This window comes from Desmodus rotundus, chromosome 3 (genome assembly GCF_022682495.2).
Source record: "Desmodus rotundus isolate HL8 chromosome 3, HLdesRot8A.1, whole genome shotgun sequence".
Taxonomy (NCBI): domain Eukaryota; kingdom Metazoa; phylum Chordata; class Mammalia; order Chiroptera; family Phyllostomidae; genus Desmodus; species Desmodus rotundus.
The window spans coordinates 150764922-150779344 of record NC_071389.1 but is presented as its reverse complement, the minus strand read 5'-3'; the positions used below and the strand labels follow the sequence as shown (position 1 = coordinate 150779344).

At 51.6% G+C, this 14423-nt stretch overlaps 1 protein-coding gene across 1 annotated transcript; it reads left to right on the top strand.

Annotated features, from left to right (window-relative positions):
- Positions 1–8860: 8860 nt before the first annotated feature.
- HOXC10 (homeobox C10) lies at positions 8861–13937 on the top strand. The gene is made up of 2 exons (XM_024575741.2): positions 8861–9723; positions 12803–13937. The coding sequence occupies exons 1-2, from the start codon at positions 8973–8975 to the stop codon at positions 13078–13080; spliced, it is 1029 nt and encodes a 342-aa protein (XP_024431509.1). The 5' UTR covers positions 8861–8972; the 3' UTR covers positions 13081–13937.
- Positions 13938–14423: the final 486 nt, after the last annotated feature.

Genomic DNA, 14423 nt, shown 5'->3' with positions numbered 1-14423 from the left:
GTATTATGATTTTATTTGACCCTTTTATTAGCCCCTCTCCTCTTAAAACCCTCAGTACTCCCAAGGTGGAAGAAGAGGCAGGCAGGCAGAGCCCAAGCGTGTGAAGGTGAGGTAGGCCGGAGCTGGTGGGCTGCACCCCTTCTCCAATGGCGGGCGACAGTGTGGTGGTAGCTTCCTCCCGCTCTCAAGCTGAGGATATCCCATGGCTCCTCTTAAAGCTCTCTTTTCTCACGTGCAGCCCAAGCTGCGTCCAAATGCCCAGCAACGCTTTCCGTTTAAGTACACGTTTGTTGTGGAGTTAATTGTAACCATCATCGAATTTAAATTTATAGGAATTTTCTTGGCTCCACCGCCTTCCCGCCAGATGTCTCCGTCTGTCGCAGTTAAATGTGTAGGGTAGAGGATAAGGCTTTCGTGTTTGTTTTTTTTTCTTGATGAGAAGACTGTATTGGAATTTTTATGTACAATTTTGAAGGGGGGAGGAGAGTGGAGAAACCAACCCCTTTCCTTTCCTCACCTAGGCTGCCCCAGAGGGTGGGAAGGTGAGGCAGGGCCCCTTCCCCTCAAGCACAAATGGCCAGGTTCCTCCAGACACAGCAACACCTTAGGCTGGGACCACCCTTATGTTTATACACAGGGTGTCCCAGAGGAGAAAGCTCCAGAGATTTGTTTTTCTAAGAGGTTGGCTTGGGGTGGGAGACTTGGGAAGGAGATGACCTGAGGGGACAGTCTCCACACCCATCTATATTTGCCGCACGTTTCTTCTCCATAGTCCTCTGGGCACTTCCAGTGCGGGCACTCTGGCAGTCTCTGGCCCAAATTTGTTATTTGACATCTGAGATCTGAAACCAATTCTCTTGTCCTTCCCCCCTCTTTTGAACCGTTCTTATGTCATTCAAAGAAAATGTTTTTGTCGATACAGTTCTGTTGAACAAAAGATAAAAGTGCCAAGACTACGGACTATTGCTTCTAGGCTCTGTTGTTGTTTTTGATGACAAGGATCTCTACAGCTTAGATACTGAATCTGTAATTTGTAAGTGTGGTTTTGAGCCAAAATTTGCAAACTGAGCTGTATATACAATGCAGCCCCACAGTTCCTCCATATCAGTTCCCCCATGTGCCCACGCATGGGGGAACTATGTTTTTAAGTCGGTGTGCCTATGGGTACACATGAGAAGGAATATTACTTGTATGCTTTTCCTGTACTGTGGAGTAACCCTGACCACATGCGCATCTAGGGCTTGTGTCCTCAGAGGTGTGTAACCTTGGCAGTTTCAACAAGAATGCGACTGAGGGGTGTGTGTGTGTGTGTGTGTGTGCGTGTTCGCGCTCACGCGGGGGGGGGGCACTTCTCCAGGTATGTGGTATTTATCTACTAGTCATATCAAGGGATATTGGTCTGCTGGGCATGTTTCCAATAAAATAAGATGAAAATAACTCTGTAGAATGGACCTTTTATAAAGCAAAATATTAATCTCCAATGGCTACTGATTTTGGAGAAAAACATTTTAAATGCACAGTTACCACTTTCCTTGCAATGTGCAGCCTAGAAGATTCAGGAAGGGTTTCTGAAAAATGGGTGGGGGCTCGTAGTGGAAGAAAAACAAAGCTCCTATGACCCAGGCTCCAGAACCTGCCAATCATTGGTGACCCTCTAAAAATAAGGAAAAAAACAGTCTGTGTCCCCAAACAAACTCACCTTTGGACCCCGGGGGGTGTCCAACCCCCCCTCGCCGATCAGGGGTGCTCTGGGCTCAATTTCTCCGGGTAATCCCCTCCAGCCACGGCGCTGCCCTGGAACAAAAGATCCTCGTCTAGACGCCGCCATAAAGTGACCCCCCCTCCCGCCCCCGCCCGCGCCTCTAAACCCAGTTTCATTTTGCCCTTAACGACCCAGTCTGGCCTGTGTTACAAAACGCTTCCGCCCTAAATAGTAAACAAACCGGTAGTGGACGGTCTTGGCACCCCCAACACTCTCCATACCCCCACTCCATTACCCCCTTGCCCCGCATTTTCCCCTTCTGTAACCTTTCTCAGTTCCCAGTTCCCCAACCCCCTTTCCCTGCCACCGCCCCCCCCACACACAAGTAAATAAACCCGAGGCCGAGTTCAAAGTTTCCCCGAGCTAAGGAGGAATGTTGGTTGTAAAAATCCAAGTTTATAGCGCACGTGGGAGTTTACAAGGGTATTAAGTGGTGTGGGCTGAGAGAGAGCACTATGGGCCCCTCCCCATCCCACGATGGGCTTTGTGGGTGTACAGAGAACCTTGCGAGTCCTAGAAAGGAGAAATGAGTTGGAGCTAGATTTTGGTTTGGGGTCTCTTTGTCACTCAGACCCCTAAGTTGCTGGGAAATGACGATGTAAGGGTCCCTTGGAAAATGGCTCACATAGCCCCACCAAGAGCCTCTGAGAACCGCCCCCCCCCACCCCCGGGTGCTGGGTGTCCCAGATGGAGAGGATGGGGAGCTCTGCTTTGGGAGAGCAAGAAAGTTGCAGACCAGATGTCTGAAAGGTGAACAGACTGGAGGATGCCTGGAGCCAGTTCTCAACCAGAGGGGGAGAAACTATCTGGGGCTAATTTCTCGAGTGGGCTGAAGACAGAGAGGGCTTTTCTCACCAGGGCAATGAAGAACTTTGAACTTCAAGGGAGTCAAGGGCACCACCCCTTCCCTCTCCCCGCCTCTCTCAGGAATCTGTAGGGCAATTCGTTTCTGGGCCAATATTCCCTCAAGGGGGCAGTCCGTAGGGTTTTCTGGTGTCCCAGGGCTGGGTAATGCTGTTTACTGAACCCTCCCTTCTCACAGCCCGCCAGAACCCTGTGCACGCGACTACACTCTTTATTATTCATATAAACCTTTGGAAAAGGCAACGCCCGGGAAGTTTTTATAACTTTGTTTGGCATAAAAGTTTTACAAGATTCCTCCTGCCATTTTTTTTAAGCTTAAAGTTTTGGCCTTGCCATGAAATGAAATTTCAAGATTTGGGGGATGCTGGGGAGGCAGAGGCTCTGGGGTCCCAGTGGAGGGTGGTGTCTGGAGCTGCCCTGCTCTGCCTAAAGCAAAACAAGTCTTAAATGTTGGGGTTAACACTTTCTGATGCCCATATTGGACCCAGATTTGGGGGCAGCCAACTTTGGGGGCTGCCAGCCGACAAAGGCTGTAGGCTTCCAGGACAGTCCTGTCCACTCTGCTTTTGAGACGTATCCTTAAAGACCCCCAAGGTTTAAACTATCTCAGCAAGGCTAGACCTCCCTCATCATGCTCTCCTGCTCTCCTGCAGGCATTATTTTCTCTCTCTCTCTCTCTCTCACACACACACACACACACACACACTCACACATACACAACACTACATGCACCCTCAACACACTGCATAAAGTGGAGACCCATAACCTTGATTCACACTGCAGATTTGGGATTTGGGAGGGTCACTGTACCCACGGCCCTGCATCATCCCTGCCTCCTGCAAAGTCCACAATGGGTTTGAAGAAAGACAGAATTCAAAATGCTCAGAAATGCCTGCCCAGAGGTTGCAGTTGTTGCAGGACAGAAGGAGAAGGATGCTAGCAGGGCTGCAGTCTCAGAGCTCAGAGAACAAAGGTGCTCGTGTGGGATGTGACCTTGGGCTGCTAAGCCCACCGGTTACCCCTTGGATCTGCTCCCCACCTGGAACTGACAGAACCTCACTCCTTGATTTCCCCTGACTCCAGCCTTGGGGAAATGAACTGGGCTCAAATTAAGGTTATTTTAATGTTCAGTTCTGGAAGTCAACACAAAGATGGAGCAAATTCTGCAAAAACAGGCCTGGTGGACAAGGTTCCTGCGGGGAGATGGAAATGAAGACACCTGAGCCCAGGGACCAGTGCTGCAGGGAGCCATCGGAGTCACCAAGGACTGTGTCCCAGCGCCAGCTTCTCCTTCTGTAATAGTGACTGTTGAGGCCTGGCCCCGGGCTGCTGGCAGCCCTACACTTTCCCTTGTGAGGAGCCGTGTTAATACTGAAGGCAGGAGAAGGTCAACTCCAAGCCTGAGTAGCCAGCTGGAAAGGGATGCGACCGAGCCTGATACTCTCCCCTCACGGACCCCATCGCAAGAGAGAAAACCAGAGAGGTTAGGAAAGAAAGTCAAGGGGGAGGAAAATATTGAGAAGGAAAGAAAAGACCAAAGAATAAATTCTATAAGAAAAGAAAGAAGGAAAAAGGGAAATGAGGAAGATAAATTAAGGAAGAAGGAGAAAAGATCAGAAAAAGGGAAGAAAAATAAACTGCAGAAAAAGGGAAAGAAAGAAAAATTGCAAAGAAAGAAGGAGGACCAAAAAGAAAAAATGAAGGAAAGGAAGAAAGGAAAGAAGGAGAAAGAGGTAAATAATGAAAAACAGATCTTGGAAAAGGAATTTAGCCGGTAAGGAAGGAGTGGGGATTTTCACCGGAGTGAGCTGGCCCAACCACAGCCCTGGCTCTGGCTGGAAACCCGACCTACTGGGGCAACTTGGAAGCAAACCATTAAAGTGGGGAGCAAAGCCTTCCCCCCAAGACATCCTCCCATCTGTCTCTTCCTGCCAAAGCTTCTTTTGGACACCTCTTGGACACGTTTGCTGTCTGGTTTCGATTCAGGAGGCAAGTTAAATAACTGGCCAGCTTCCGAATGGCAAGAAAGCAGTTGTGCTGGCTCAGGTTATCAGACTTCAGGACTCGGGATCGCAGGAAACATATATTTGGGTAAAGTGAATATTTGTGGCTCTGTACACAAAATTAAGCACAATGTAGAACTGTGTGTAAGCGGTATACTCCGTATCATCTGGGTGCAAATGTGTGTACAAGGTCCAGATGTGAGAGCGACTCTGATGGCTGGGCTGCTGGGGTTGAATGGCTGTGAGATCCGAGGAGATGGAGGAGACCAGAGGCCCCTCCAAGCATCCTCGGCCTCCCACCTCCCTCTCTGTACCTGTCTGAAAAGCTCTTTTCTGAGCTTCCGAGCATTTTGCATTATGTGTGGGATGTTCCCTGCTCCCAATTAAGCCGGGGCGGGGCAAAGCCTGGTGTTAGTGAAAAAGAAAAGCAAATCTTTCCCTCAAGTCTTGGAAGGAGAAAAATTTATCTCGGACTTCAAAATAAGAGGGGAAAAACCCTGCAATTTTTACCATTGGTGTCATTTCATTTTCTATTTCGCTTGAGAAGTTTTCGATACAAACACTTTTTAAGTTTTTAAAATTTTACCCCAAAGGAAGAGACACTTTTCCTTTTTCTCTTCACCTTTGGAATTTCCCAGATGACTTTCCTAACCTTTTGGGGAAACTTCACTAATTTTCCTTGGAGAAATCAGTGTTTCTGGGCTACTTTGAGGGCTAGAGCCCAGAAAACAGCTGAGGTTCCTTTCTGTTTGTTGAGCACTCCATTTTCCTTCTTCTATTTTCACATGGAGACCCCTAGTGCCCCAGCCTTTGGCCTGCCCTGTGGAACCCACCAACCATCCTGGAGTATGCAAGGAGCACCTTCTTCCTCTCCCTGGTTCACAGTTTCATGGGTGGCAGGAGGCCCAGCCCCGCCTCCCATCCTGGCTTCCATTCCAGGGTCTGGATACCATGTAGGGCCAGGACTCTTGAGGTAGGTGGTATTTGTCAAGATGTGGTTGCAGCCTGAACCTCACTCTGGCCTCAGCCCTGGATTTTCACATCCCCGAGATGAGGCAAGAAGAGGGAGTCCAACAGTCGGGCATAGGCACAGGTCTCTTGCTTGGCATTCCTGGAAAATTGGGGAAATGGCTTAACGGGGCGATTCTAGCAACACAGACTTCTCCTGGACCCCAATTCAGTTCCTCGGGGTGCAGGCCTGAGGGTATTGGCCCTGTGGAGCGAGGCCTGACGGTCCCTGGCAGCGGCAGCAGGCAGGGTGGCCATGGCAGCTCGAATGCCTTTGAACGCCAGGCCCGGACAATAGGACTGAAACGGCCTTTGCTCGTGGCCTCCGGGAAGACGGAGCCCAAGTGGGCAGGGCCGGGACCCACAGCCGACTGTACTTTCCCGGACCACACAAACTCTCCTCTTGCCCTTGTGTCCTCCTTCCCATCTCCCCCAGTGGGGCAGAATTCCAGAGTCTGCAAACCCCAACAAGTTATTCAAGTCTGCGTCAGCGCGGGCTCTTGTTTAACAGCTCCGGGTTTACGTTTATCCTGCGTAATTAAGGGCAAACATTTGTCCCACCGGGGGTCCCACTTAGGCTGATGAATTTGATTTCTTTTTCCATTAATGAGCCGTGTTTATCATACTTCTAATTATTTCAACTTTAAACACTATTCGTTCTTGTGAGGAGGTAGGAGTCTAGGCGGGAGTTTCCTTCTCCTGCGGGGATTACTTCCACTAATAATGGCAAGGATTCTGAAGCGACTCCATCCTCTCGCACGCTGAGGTAAGGAGTGAGTTTGGGATGGGGGTCGGGCTGGTAGGGGAGACAGGTCCTAATGCCGAGTGACTCCACTTCTCTCCTGCTGGTTCCCCAGGTTAAGCCTAGGGGCTCCCTGGGTTTGAGAGGTAATCTGGAGTTTGTCTTCTTCACCCTCCTCCTCCTCCGCCTCCTTCACCCCCTCCCAGGCTGGGATGAGAACCTTTCTCTGTGAAACTCATGCAAACTTTCCCCCGCCCCAGCCGGATCCCAGCTCGGCTGGCAGAGGCTCCGGTAGCGCTGTCTTGGCCCCCAGCTACTAACACCAAGAGAAAAAGCAGGAAAGGCTGAAGTGGCCAAGTGCCACCTGGGTGTGGGGGAGAGCGCCTAGCAGACCCCAAAACAGAGGGTAAGGACAGGGAACTGGGACGCCAAACACCAGGGACAGGCACACCAGGAAGCAAAATAAGGGTTATGTGAGAGAGAGGGGAGGGAACTCCTCCTAAGCCATATAATTCTCAATTGCTTTGGTCTTTAATTTCATCGCCCCATAAATGAGGAAATATCAGTTCCCATACTAAATTTTTATCCCCGGCTGATAAATATGACGGGGAATTTTCGTTGGGTCCTCGTAAAAGCGAGCAGTTTCGATCAAACTGGTGGGAAAAGACTTATGCAGATAATACAAACAGAGTGGCCATAAAGTCTCCGCCGTTTCCCTCAGGGTGGGCGATGGGACAAATGGCTTCTTGGATTGACTGCTGTCCGGGTTGTCCCAAGTCTCCTTTGGGGCCTAAACAACCTAACCTTGCCGGGGCCAACCCTTGTGCTGAGCCCACGGCGACCCACGGCGACCCCTGCAAATGAAAACAAAACCATTTCAAATCTCTGCTGGCTGGCCCTGCAAGCAAGTCACACATTACAGACGTTCTTCCAGTTTTTCCAAGGTTCAGGGACCCCTGTGCCTTCTCTCTGGCCCACGGGATGGAGAGAATCCAGTGGATTTCTTTCTGAAGTCTCCTTCTTGCTGCCCGGGGTTTGGGCCTCCCTAGAGCGAAAAAGGCTTCTCTCTCCTCCAAGCCAGGGCGCTCAGAGCTCCGGTCCTTTCCCCGCCAGGCTCCAGCTCTTCGGAAAGTCGAAACCGAGGCTTGTCCACGGAAAATGTGGGGCGACCGGAAAAACAAGTTATTCTCCAGGTTCCGTTTCCTAAGTCAGGCATGGAGAGTTTAGTTCGCTTTGGGAGAAAGGCAATGGAGAAACGGAAAGAACTGTTTGAGACATACCTTGCCCCTTATTTTTTGGCTTCCCTTTATTGAAAAATAACCACAATAACAGACGCGTACCTTTTCTCCTTTCAAAAATGCCCCCAGCTCACTCACTCTGTAAAGGGCAGTTCTTTGGGTAGGATTTTGTCGTGTCTGGTGTCCTGGTTTTCCATGTGATAGGTGACTCCCCCAAACCCGCCGAGGCCCCGCGGGGTCCCTCTTTCTCTCCGGTAATATTCCCTGTTTCAGTGGGAGCAAGGTCAATTGACAAATGCGGGGCGCTGGGGCCTGGAGCAAAGCAGCCAAACCCACCTCAAGGCCAAAGCCGTCCTCTGAGAAGGTAACCCAGGAGCCGCCCACGCGGCCAGGCCCAGGCCGCACTCCCGGGTCGGGGACCGTGCCTCGGGTCGCCAGCTTCCTCTTCCTGAGACCCCTGGATCCCCTCGGAACCTCCTTTCCCCAAGCAGCTCTGAAGTGATGTGACCGCCCCTCCCTGGCCCACCCCGTACACTGGAGATCCCCAGTCAACTCCCACAGAGAACTTGCAACTCAACCAATTTCCATGACGGGCGGTCCCCGGGTTCTCAGCCCCGAAGGCCAATCCTGACGGACGAGGACACACAGGAGAGCGGAAACTTTAGTTCTGTTTGGGATTCCTTAACTTTTTCTCCATTTGTCTGCCCACTGGAGTCCTCCTCCGCCAAAGTACACCCCAGCCCCACCCCAAGGGAAGAAGCAGGACGGGGATCCAAGAAGAAAGGGGAGGTGAGGAGAGGGGAAGAAGTACCTGAACGGTGTCTTGACCTTTTAATTTGAATTTGTTTTGAGCCCCGAGTTGCTTCCCTCTCCCCCTCTTTCTGGTATCCCCCACCCTTTCGGGCACCCCCTCCCCAGGAATTACAGGCTGGTTCCAGGGTAAACAAACCCCATTCTCCCAAGAGCCCTCCACCCCCACACAATCTCCCTCCACCTCCCTCCTGCCCCTGCAGCCCCGGGGGTGCTTCCTTTGTTCGCGGGGAAGGGCTCCGGTGCCCCTACCCCGAGGTGGCTGCTAGGTGGCGCTGTTACTCCACGCTGCGCGCTCCGCCTGCCGACAACTTGACCCCGCTGACGTCACGGCCGTCTGAATCATCAAGGCCATTTTCAAATCCCATTGGTCTAGCCGTCACATGGTGAGGATTGAATGCGCGGATAATTATGGAGCTGATATTTCCTCCCTCCCCTTCTTTTCCCTCCCGCCCCTCCAACCGCCCCCCCTCCCGGATGGGAAAAAAAAAAGATGTCAGCTCCTCCGCTGTAGTATTGCTCCTTAAAAACCCCTCTCTCTGAAAATGACATGCCCTCGCAATGTAACTCCGAACTCGTACGCTGAGCCCTTGGCTGCGCCGGGCGGAGGAGAGCGCTATAGCCGGAGCCCAGGCATGTATATGCAATCTGGGAGTGACTTCAACTGCGGGGTGATGAGGGGCTGCGGGCTCGCGCCCTCGCTCTCCAAGAGGGACGAGGGCAGCACTCCCAACCTCGCCCTCAACACCTATCCGTCCTACCTCTCGCAGCTGGACTCCTGGGGCGACCCCAAAGCCGCCTACCGCCTGGAACAACCTGTTGGCAGGCCGCTGTCCTCCTGCTCCTACCCACCTAGTGTCAAGGAGGAGAATGTCTGCTGCATGTACAGCGCAGAGAAGCGGGCGAAAAGTGGCCCTGAGGCAGCCCTTTACTCCCACACCCTGCAAGAGTCCTGCCTCGGGGAGCACGATGTGCCGGTGCCCAGCTATTACCGCGCCAGCCCGAGTTACTCGGCGCTGGACAAGCCGCCGCACTGTGCGGGGGCCAACGACTTCCAAACCCCTTTTGAGCAGCGGGCCAGTCTCAACCCGCGCGCCGAACATCTGGAATCGTCCCAGCTCGGGGGCAAAGTGAGTTTCCCTGAGACCCCCAAGTCCGACAGCCATACCCCCAGCCCCAATGAAATCAAGACGGAGCAGAGCCTGGCAGGCCCAAAAGGCAGCCCCCTGGAGAGCGAAAAGGAGCGGGCCAAAACCGCCGACTCCAGCCCAGACACCTCCGATAACGAAGCGAAAGGTAAGGCTGCCTGGGCCATGGCCCGGCTGGGACGCTCGGTTACTTGGTCTCCCTGGCCGGGGCGGAGGAAGGGAGACATTTGGGCCAAGGAGGCCCTGGACGGTCCTGGGAATGCGACCCCAGCTTGCGACTCCTGTCTGCTGAGCGCCAGGCTGGTGGCGCGTCACTTGGCTAAGGAAGGTAAGCGGCGAAGTGGAGGTGCTGGGCAGACAGCCGCCGTGGGCGCCCAGACCCAAGGGTGGTGCGCACCGCTGGCAGCCTGTAGGAGCCGTCAGCTGCCCGGGTCGAGTGCCCACTCCCAGGCTTGTGCTGGCTTTGGTTTGCTTGATCTTCGCTGTTGTCCGGCGCAGTGGCGGTGGTGGTGCTGGGGGGCTGATGTCCCACGCTCAGGTCAAAAGCTTGTAAAAATCTTAAAATGGCGATCTTGGGTCAGGGACTAGGGGAGGCTGGGGAGAAAGAAGATTTCGCTTTACTGCGTTTTCCCAGTTGAAAATTGTTTCCCGCGGAGCACGATTTGTTGTTTGTGGGTCTCATTTGTGCGTGTGGTTTGGGATCCTGCAGTTCTGGGCCCGGCTGGGGGCCTTGTGTGGAGGGACTGGGGCCGGAAGAGGTGGAGGTGAAGGGCTCCCGCCACGTCCCTCCCTCCCCCAGAAGCCTAGCTTGGGTAGGCGTTGGAAAGGGGCATTTGAACTGTTGTAAGTTATTTGTCTCTCTTTAAAATTTTTCTTTTCCTTTTTTCCTAGTTAAATTAAAATGTTTTCGTTGGTTTCCAATAACAGCTTACAAATGAGTGGTAGGGAAATTTCTGTGTGAATGGCAAGGAAGCGTGGCTTTAGGTGTTTTATTGTGATTTTGGTTTAAGAGAGAAAGCCTAGCCAGAGTTCAAGCTCAGGGTTCAGGATTCATTTCTGCTGTGGGAACTGGAGGACTCCAGGACCTTTCTCTGACACCTGGAGAAAGAATGTGGAGGAAAAGGGAGCAGTGGAGTGAGGACGAGGGGACCGACTTTCCCTGGAAAGTTGGAGCCAAAAGCATCACAAAAAGGCCTAACTGTGACGGGAGTAATAAAGCTACTCCCATGGCACTGGCTACTGGAGGCTGTATAGAAGAGGGGCTCAATGGGTGCACAGGCAGAGGGACTAGTGAGAGCTGAGCAGACTGGGGCGGCCTAGATCTTGTGGTGCTTTGTATATGGATGCGGTGCACACGCATGCCTGGCAGCGACCTGAGTCACACTTACACACACCCCTCTCACAAGGTCCGCACACATGCATGCCCACTCACACATGCATATGCCCTGTGTTGGCGGGCAAGGGCAGAGTCTCACCCTCTTGGTTCTCCTCTGCAAATGTGGCCTTGGCAAATTAGCTCATGGAGACCCTGGACAGAAGATGAGGTGTGTTCATGAGCATGAGGAAGAGAGTGAGTCACACACATCCACAAAGCCTTCACTGTGACATGTGTGCAACATGAAAGTTTAATTTTCTATCTTTTCTCCAGACCCTGAGCTTGGTTGGGGTGTAGATTGCATTCTAGCAAAGTCAAGGTTAACAAGTCTACCTTTAAACTCAAACTGACTCCATTCCAGTAGACCCCCCTTTTCCTCCCCTCTCCCCCAACAACCTAAGCCATCCCACCCCAACTAACCCCTCTCAGTATGCTCTTTGCCTGTGCCCCTCTCTCACTTTGGTGTCTCCACCAGGCCAGATTTCCCCATTTGTAATTTCTCCCCTCCCCCCAAACCCAACAACCCCAATAAGAAAATAAACAGGATGGAATTAGACGTGGAGAGCCTTTACACAATTTGGCAGGCGGCCGCAGGTGCAGAGGTGAGAGCAGAATTAAGGACATTGGGATATTTTAAACCACAGCCTCAAGCTTGCATTTTTCTGGTGCTTCCTGGTTCCTCTGGGGCTCCTACCCCACTCCCCATCAAGATAAGATCCAGGAACCTGGCAGTTTCATTTTGCATGGGGAGAGATGGAGTGCAGAACCATCAGCCGAATTCTTTACTGGCTGCCCCTCTCAGGTCTCTGGACTCTGTAGTTTTCCCCCCTAGAAAAGATGGATTAGGTCTTTCTTGCTGCTTGAAGAACAAGGCCAGTCCATTGCAGCAAGAATGTGGTCCAGGGAGAGAAGCTGTCAGTAAGATAATGGAAAATACAGGCTATACTTATAGTATCTCCTTATATAAATAGACACGTGTGTGCATATGTATAGGACTGTGCGTCTTTGCAGGAATACATACATGCATGCATGCATGCAGGTATACATATCTATGTAGGCCATGCAGGAGATTTCCAAGAGGCTGCATTTCCTCAGTGTATCTCTCTCCCTTGACCTTAGATCCTATGGCCAGGGCAGTTGTCTGAGGACCACTCAGCGTGCCTGGAGCTGTTGTCCCTGACCTCTGCTGCCTGCAAAAGTTCCCCTGCCTCAGCTATTCACACCTGGGGGAAATGGCCAGGAGAGGAAAAGCTGGCAATGGGAGATCGAGGGGCAGTGTCCCTCTGTGGCACATCAGGTGGAAGCAATGACTGGAGGTCTGGTGAAGGGACAGCTGCAATGGCCTCTGGCTGCAGAGAATGGGGCAGCATCCCTCCACTGAGTTGAAAGGGGTCAAAGCTCTTTGGGAATTGCTGTAGCCAGCAGGGTGGACTCTGCCACCTGGTCTGGGGCCTGGCACATGCTTTACCTTCTGGTTGGATCTTTCCAGAACTGGAATGGAACAGAGAGGAGGTAGGGCCTGGTTAGGTTTCAAGCACCTACCAGGGTCAGCAAGCTGAGGGGGGTGGTACGGGAGCACTCAGAATCTGCTAGGTCAAGGTGGATTGGAGTAATTTAATTTTAATAAATGCTTTGGAGGCAAGATTCTTCTGTCTCTCTCCCCTGTAAATCTAGATCCCAAAGCTATTCTAAGAGCCCTGAGCCCAAGAGGACCCCGCCAGTCAGGCCCAGGGGGTAACAGCAGTCCCCCTGTGCTCCCCCAGCTGCCCTGCAGCAGGCTGGCAGAGGCTGCAGCGTTCTGGAGGGTTTGCCTCTTCAGGGATACTTATGTAAATAATGTTATTTTTAACAGAGGAGATAAAGGCAGAAAACACCACAGGAAATTGGCTGACAGCAAAGAGTGGAAGGAAGAAGAGGTGTCCCTATACTAAACACCAGACGCTGGAATTGGAGAAAGAATTTCTGTTCAATATGTATTTGACGCGAGAGCGCCGCCTGGAGATTAGCAAGACCATTAACCTTACAGACAGACAAGTCAAAATCTGGTTTCAAAATCGCAGAATGAAACTCAAGAAAATGAACCGAGAGAATCGGATCCGGGAACTGACCTCCAATTTTAATTTCACCTGAGCGCTCGGCTGGCCTCCCCTCCTCCCTTCTCCCTTCTCCCCCACTCCTATCTTTCTCCGCCCCTCCTCCCTTTGTGCCTGGTGGTATATATATTTTTTCCTCCCAGAGTATAAATGCAACGAGCCTTCAAAAAAGGCAAAGACCTCAGACTCTCCTTCCAAGGGACCAATGGTTTGTGCTGTGAAGATGCGTCCACCAAAGCATGAGAAATGGGGTGCCGAGGCTTGGGCTGTGATGTGCCCACATAGACAAGGGTGGGAGTGTGGCTGGTGTGTGTGTCAACTCCTCACTCACCCATGCACTCTCCACAGCATCCTGTTCTCTATTTGAAGTTAAGGTCTAATCCACCCAATTAGAAGGGGGGGAAAAAAAGAGGACAAAATCAACCAGAGAAGGTCTGTAATCTTGCAGAGAGCACAGTCAGAATCTCTCCTTCCTTTCTGCATTTCCTCCTTAGAATAATAGACGTTTTGGAAAGTTCGGCTAGTGTTTGTGTGTTTGTTGTAGCGCCCAGCGCCTCCACCAAACCTTCTCCGTGTCTTTACCTCCCAGTCGCTCTGAGAATCTGCTTGAAGTCTCGTATTTGTACTGCTTTCTGCATTTCTCCCATCCTCCTAGCACCCCCACACTCCCCATTCACTGACATCTGAAAAATTCCATCCAGAGGAACAAAAAAAATTAAAAATTAAAAATAGAACCTAGTGAAGTAAAAACAAAAATGCCCCTCCCAATATCACCCTGTCTCTGTCTGGCAGTTGTGTTATTTAAAGATATTCTGTATGTTGTATCTTTTGCATGTAGCTTCCTTGGTGAAGAAAAAAAAATCCTAATAAATTTCCAGAATCATAATCCTCAAATGGGTGGTTTTTGTTTTTAGCGTTTTTAAGCGACACCCCCTCCCTGAAGAGGCTGAGTGTGTGGACGTGTGTGTTTTGTGTTTGACTCATCTCCTAGAGTCTTTCTAGAACGTCTCTTGGCGGGTTTAATGTAAGTGAGAGACCATAACGTTGATTTAAATATTATCCAGGTGACCACAATAAGTCAAGGTCATAAAACAGTAATGTCAGGACGGTCTGGGTGCGCGCGAGAGGTGGATTTTATGATCTGCAAATATAATGTGGTGCCGCAGTAAAAGATGCATTTAAAGGTGACTGGAGGAGGGAAAGAGGCAGAGAGCAAACTGCAATCTTGAGGAGCAGACGGATCTGATTGCCTGGGGTGCTGGGCCAGGCACACCCCACCGCTGCTGGGGGGAACCCCAAGAGCTCCCCACCTATCCAAAGAGAGGAATAAACTTAACCGCCCGAGGGGGACACGAGGAGCTCAGCCACCACCACCACCCC

Excerpts from the sequence above, each read along its gene's own strand:
- HOXC10 (XM_024575741.2), top strand. The coding sequence starts at position 8,973 with ATGACATGCCCTCGCAATGTAACTCCGAACTCGTACGCTGAGCCCTTG. Across the intron at positions 9,724-12,802 it reads CTCCGATAACGAAGCGAAAG|AGGAGATAAAGGCAGAAAAC; the intron begins GTAAGGCTGCCT and ends TATTTTTAACAG.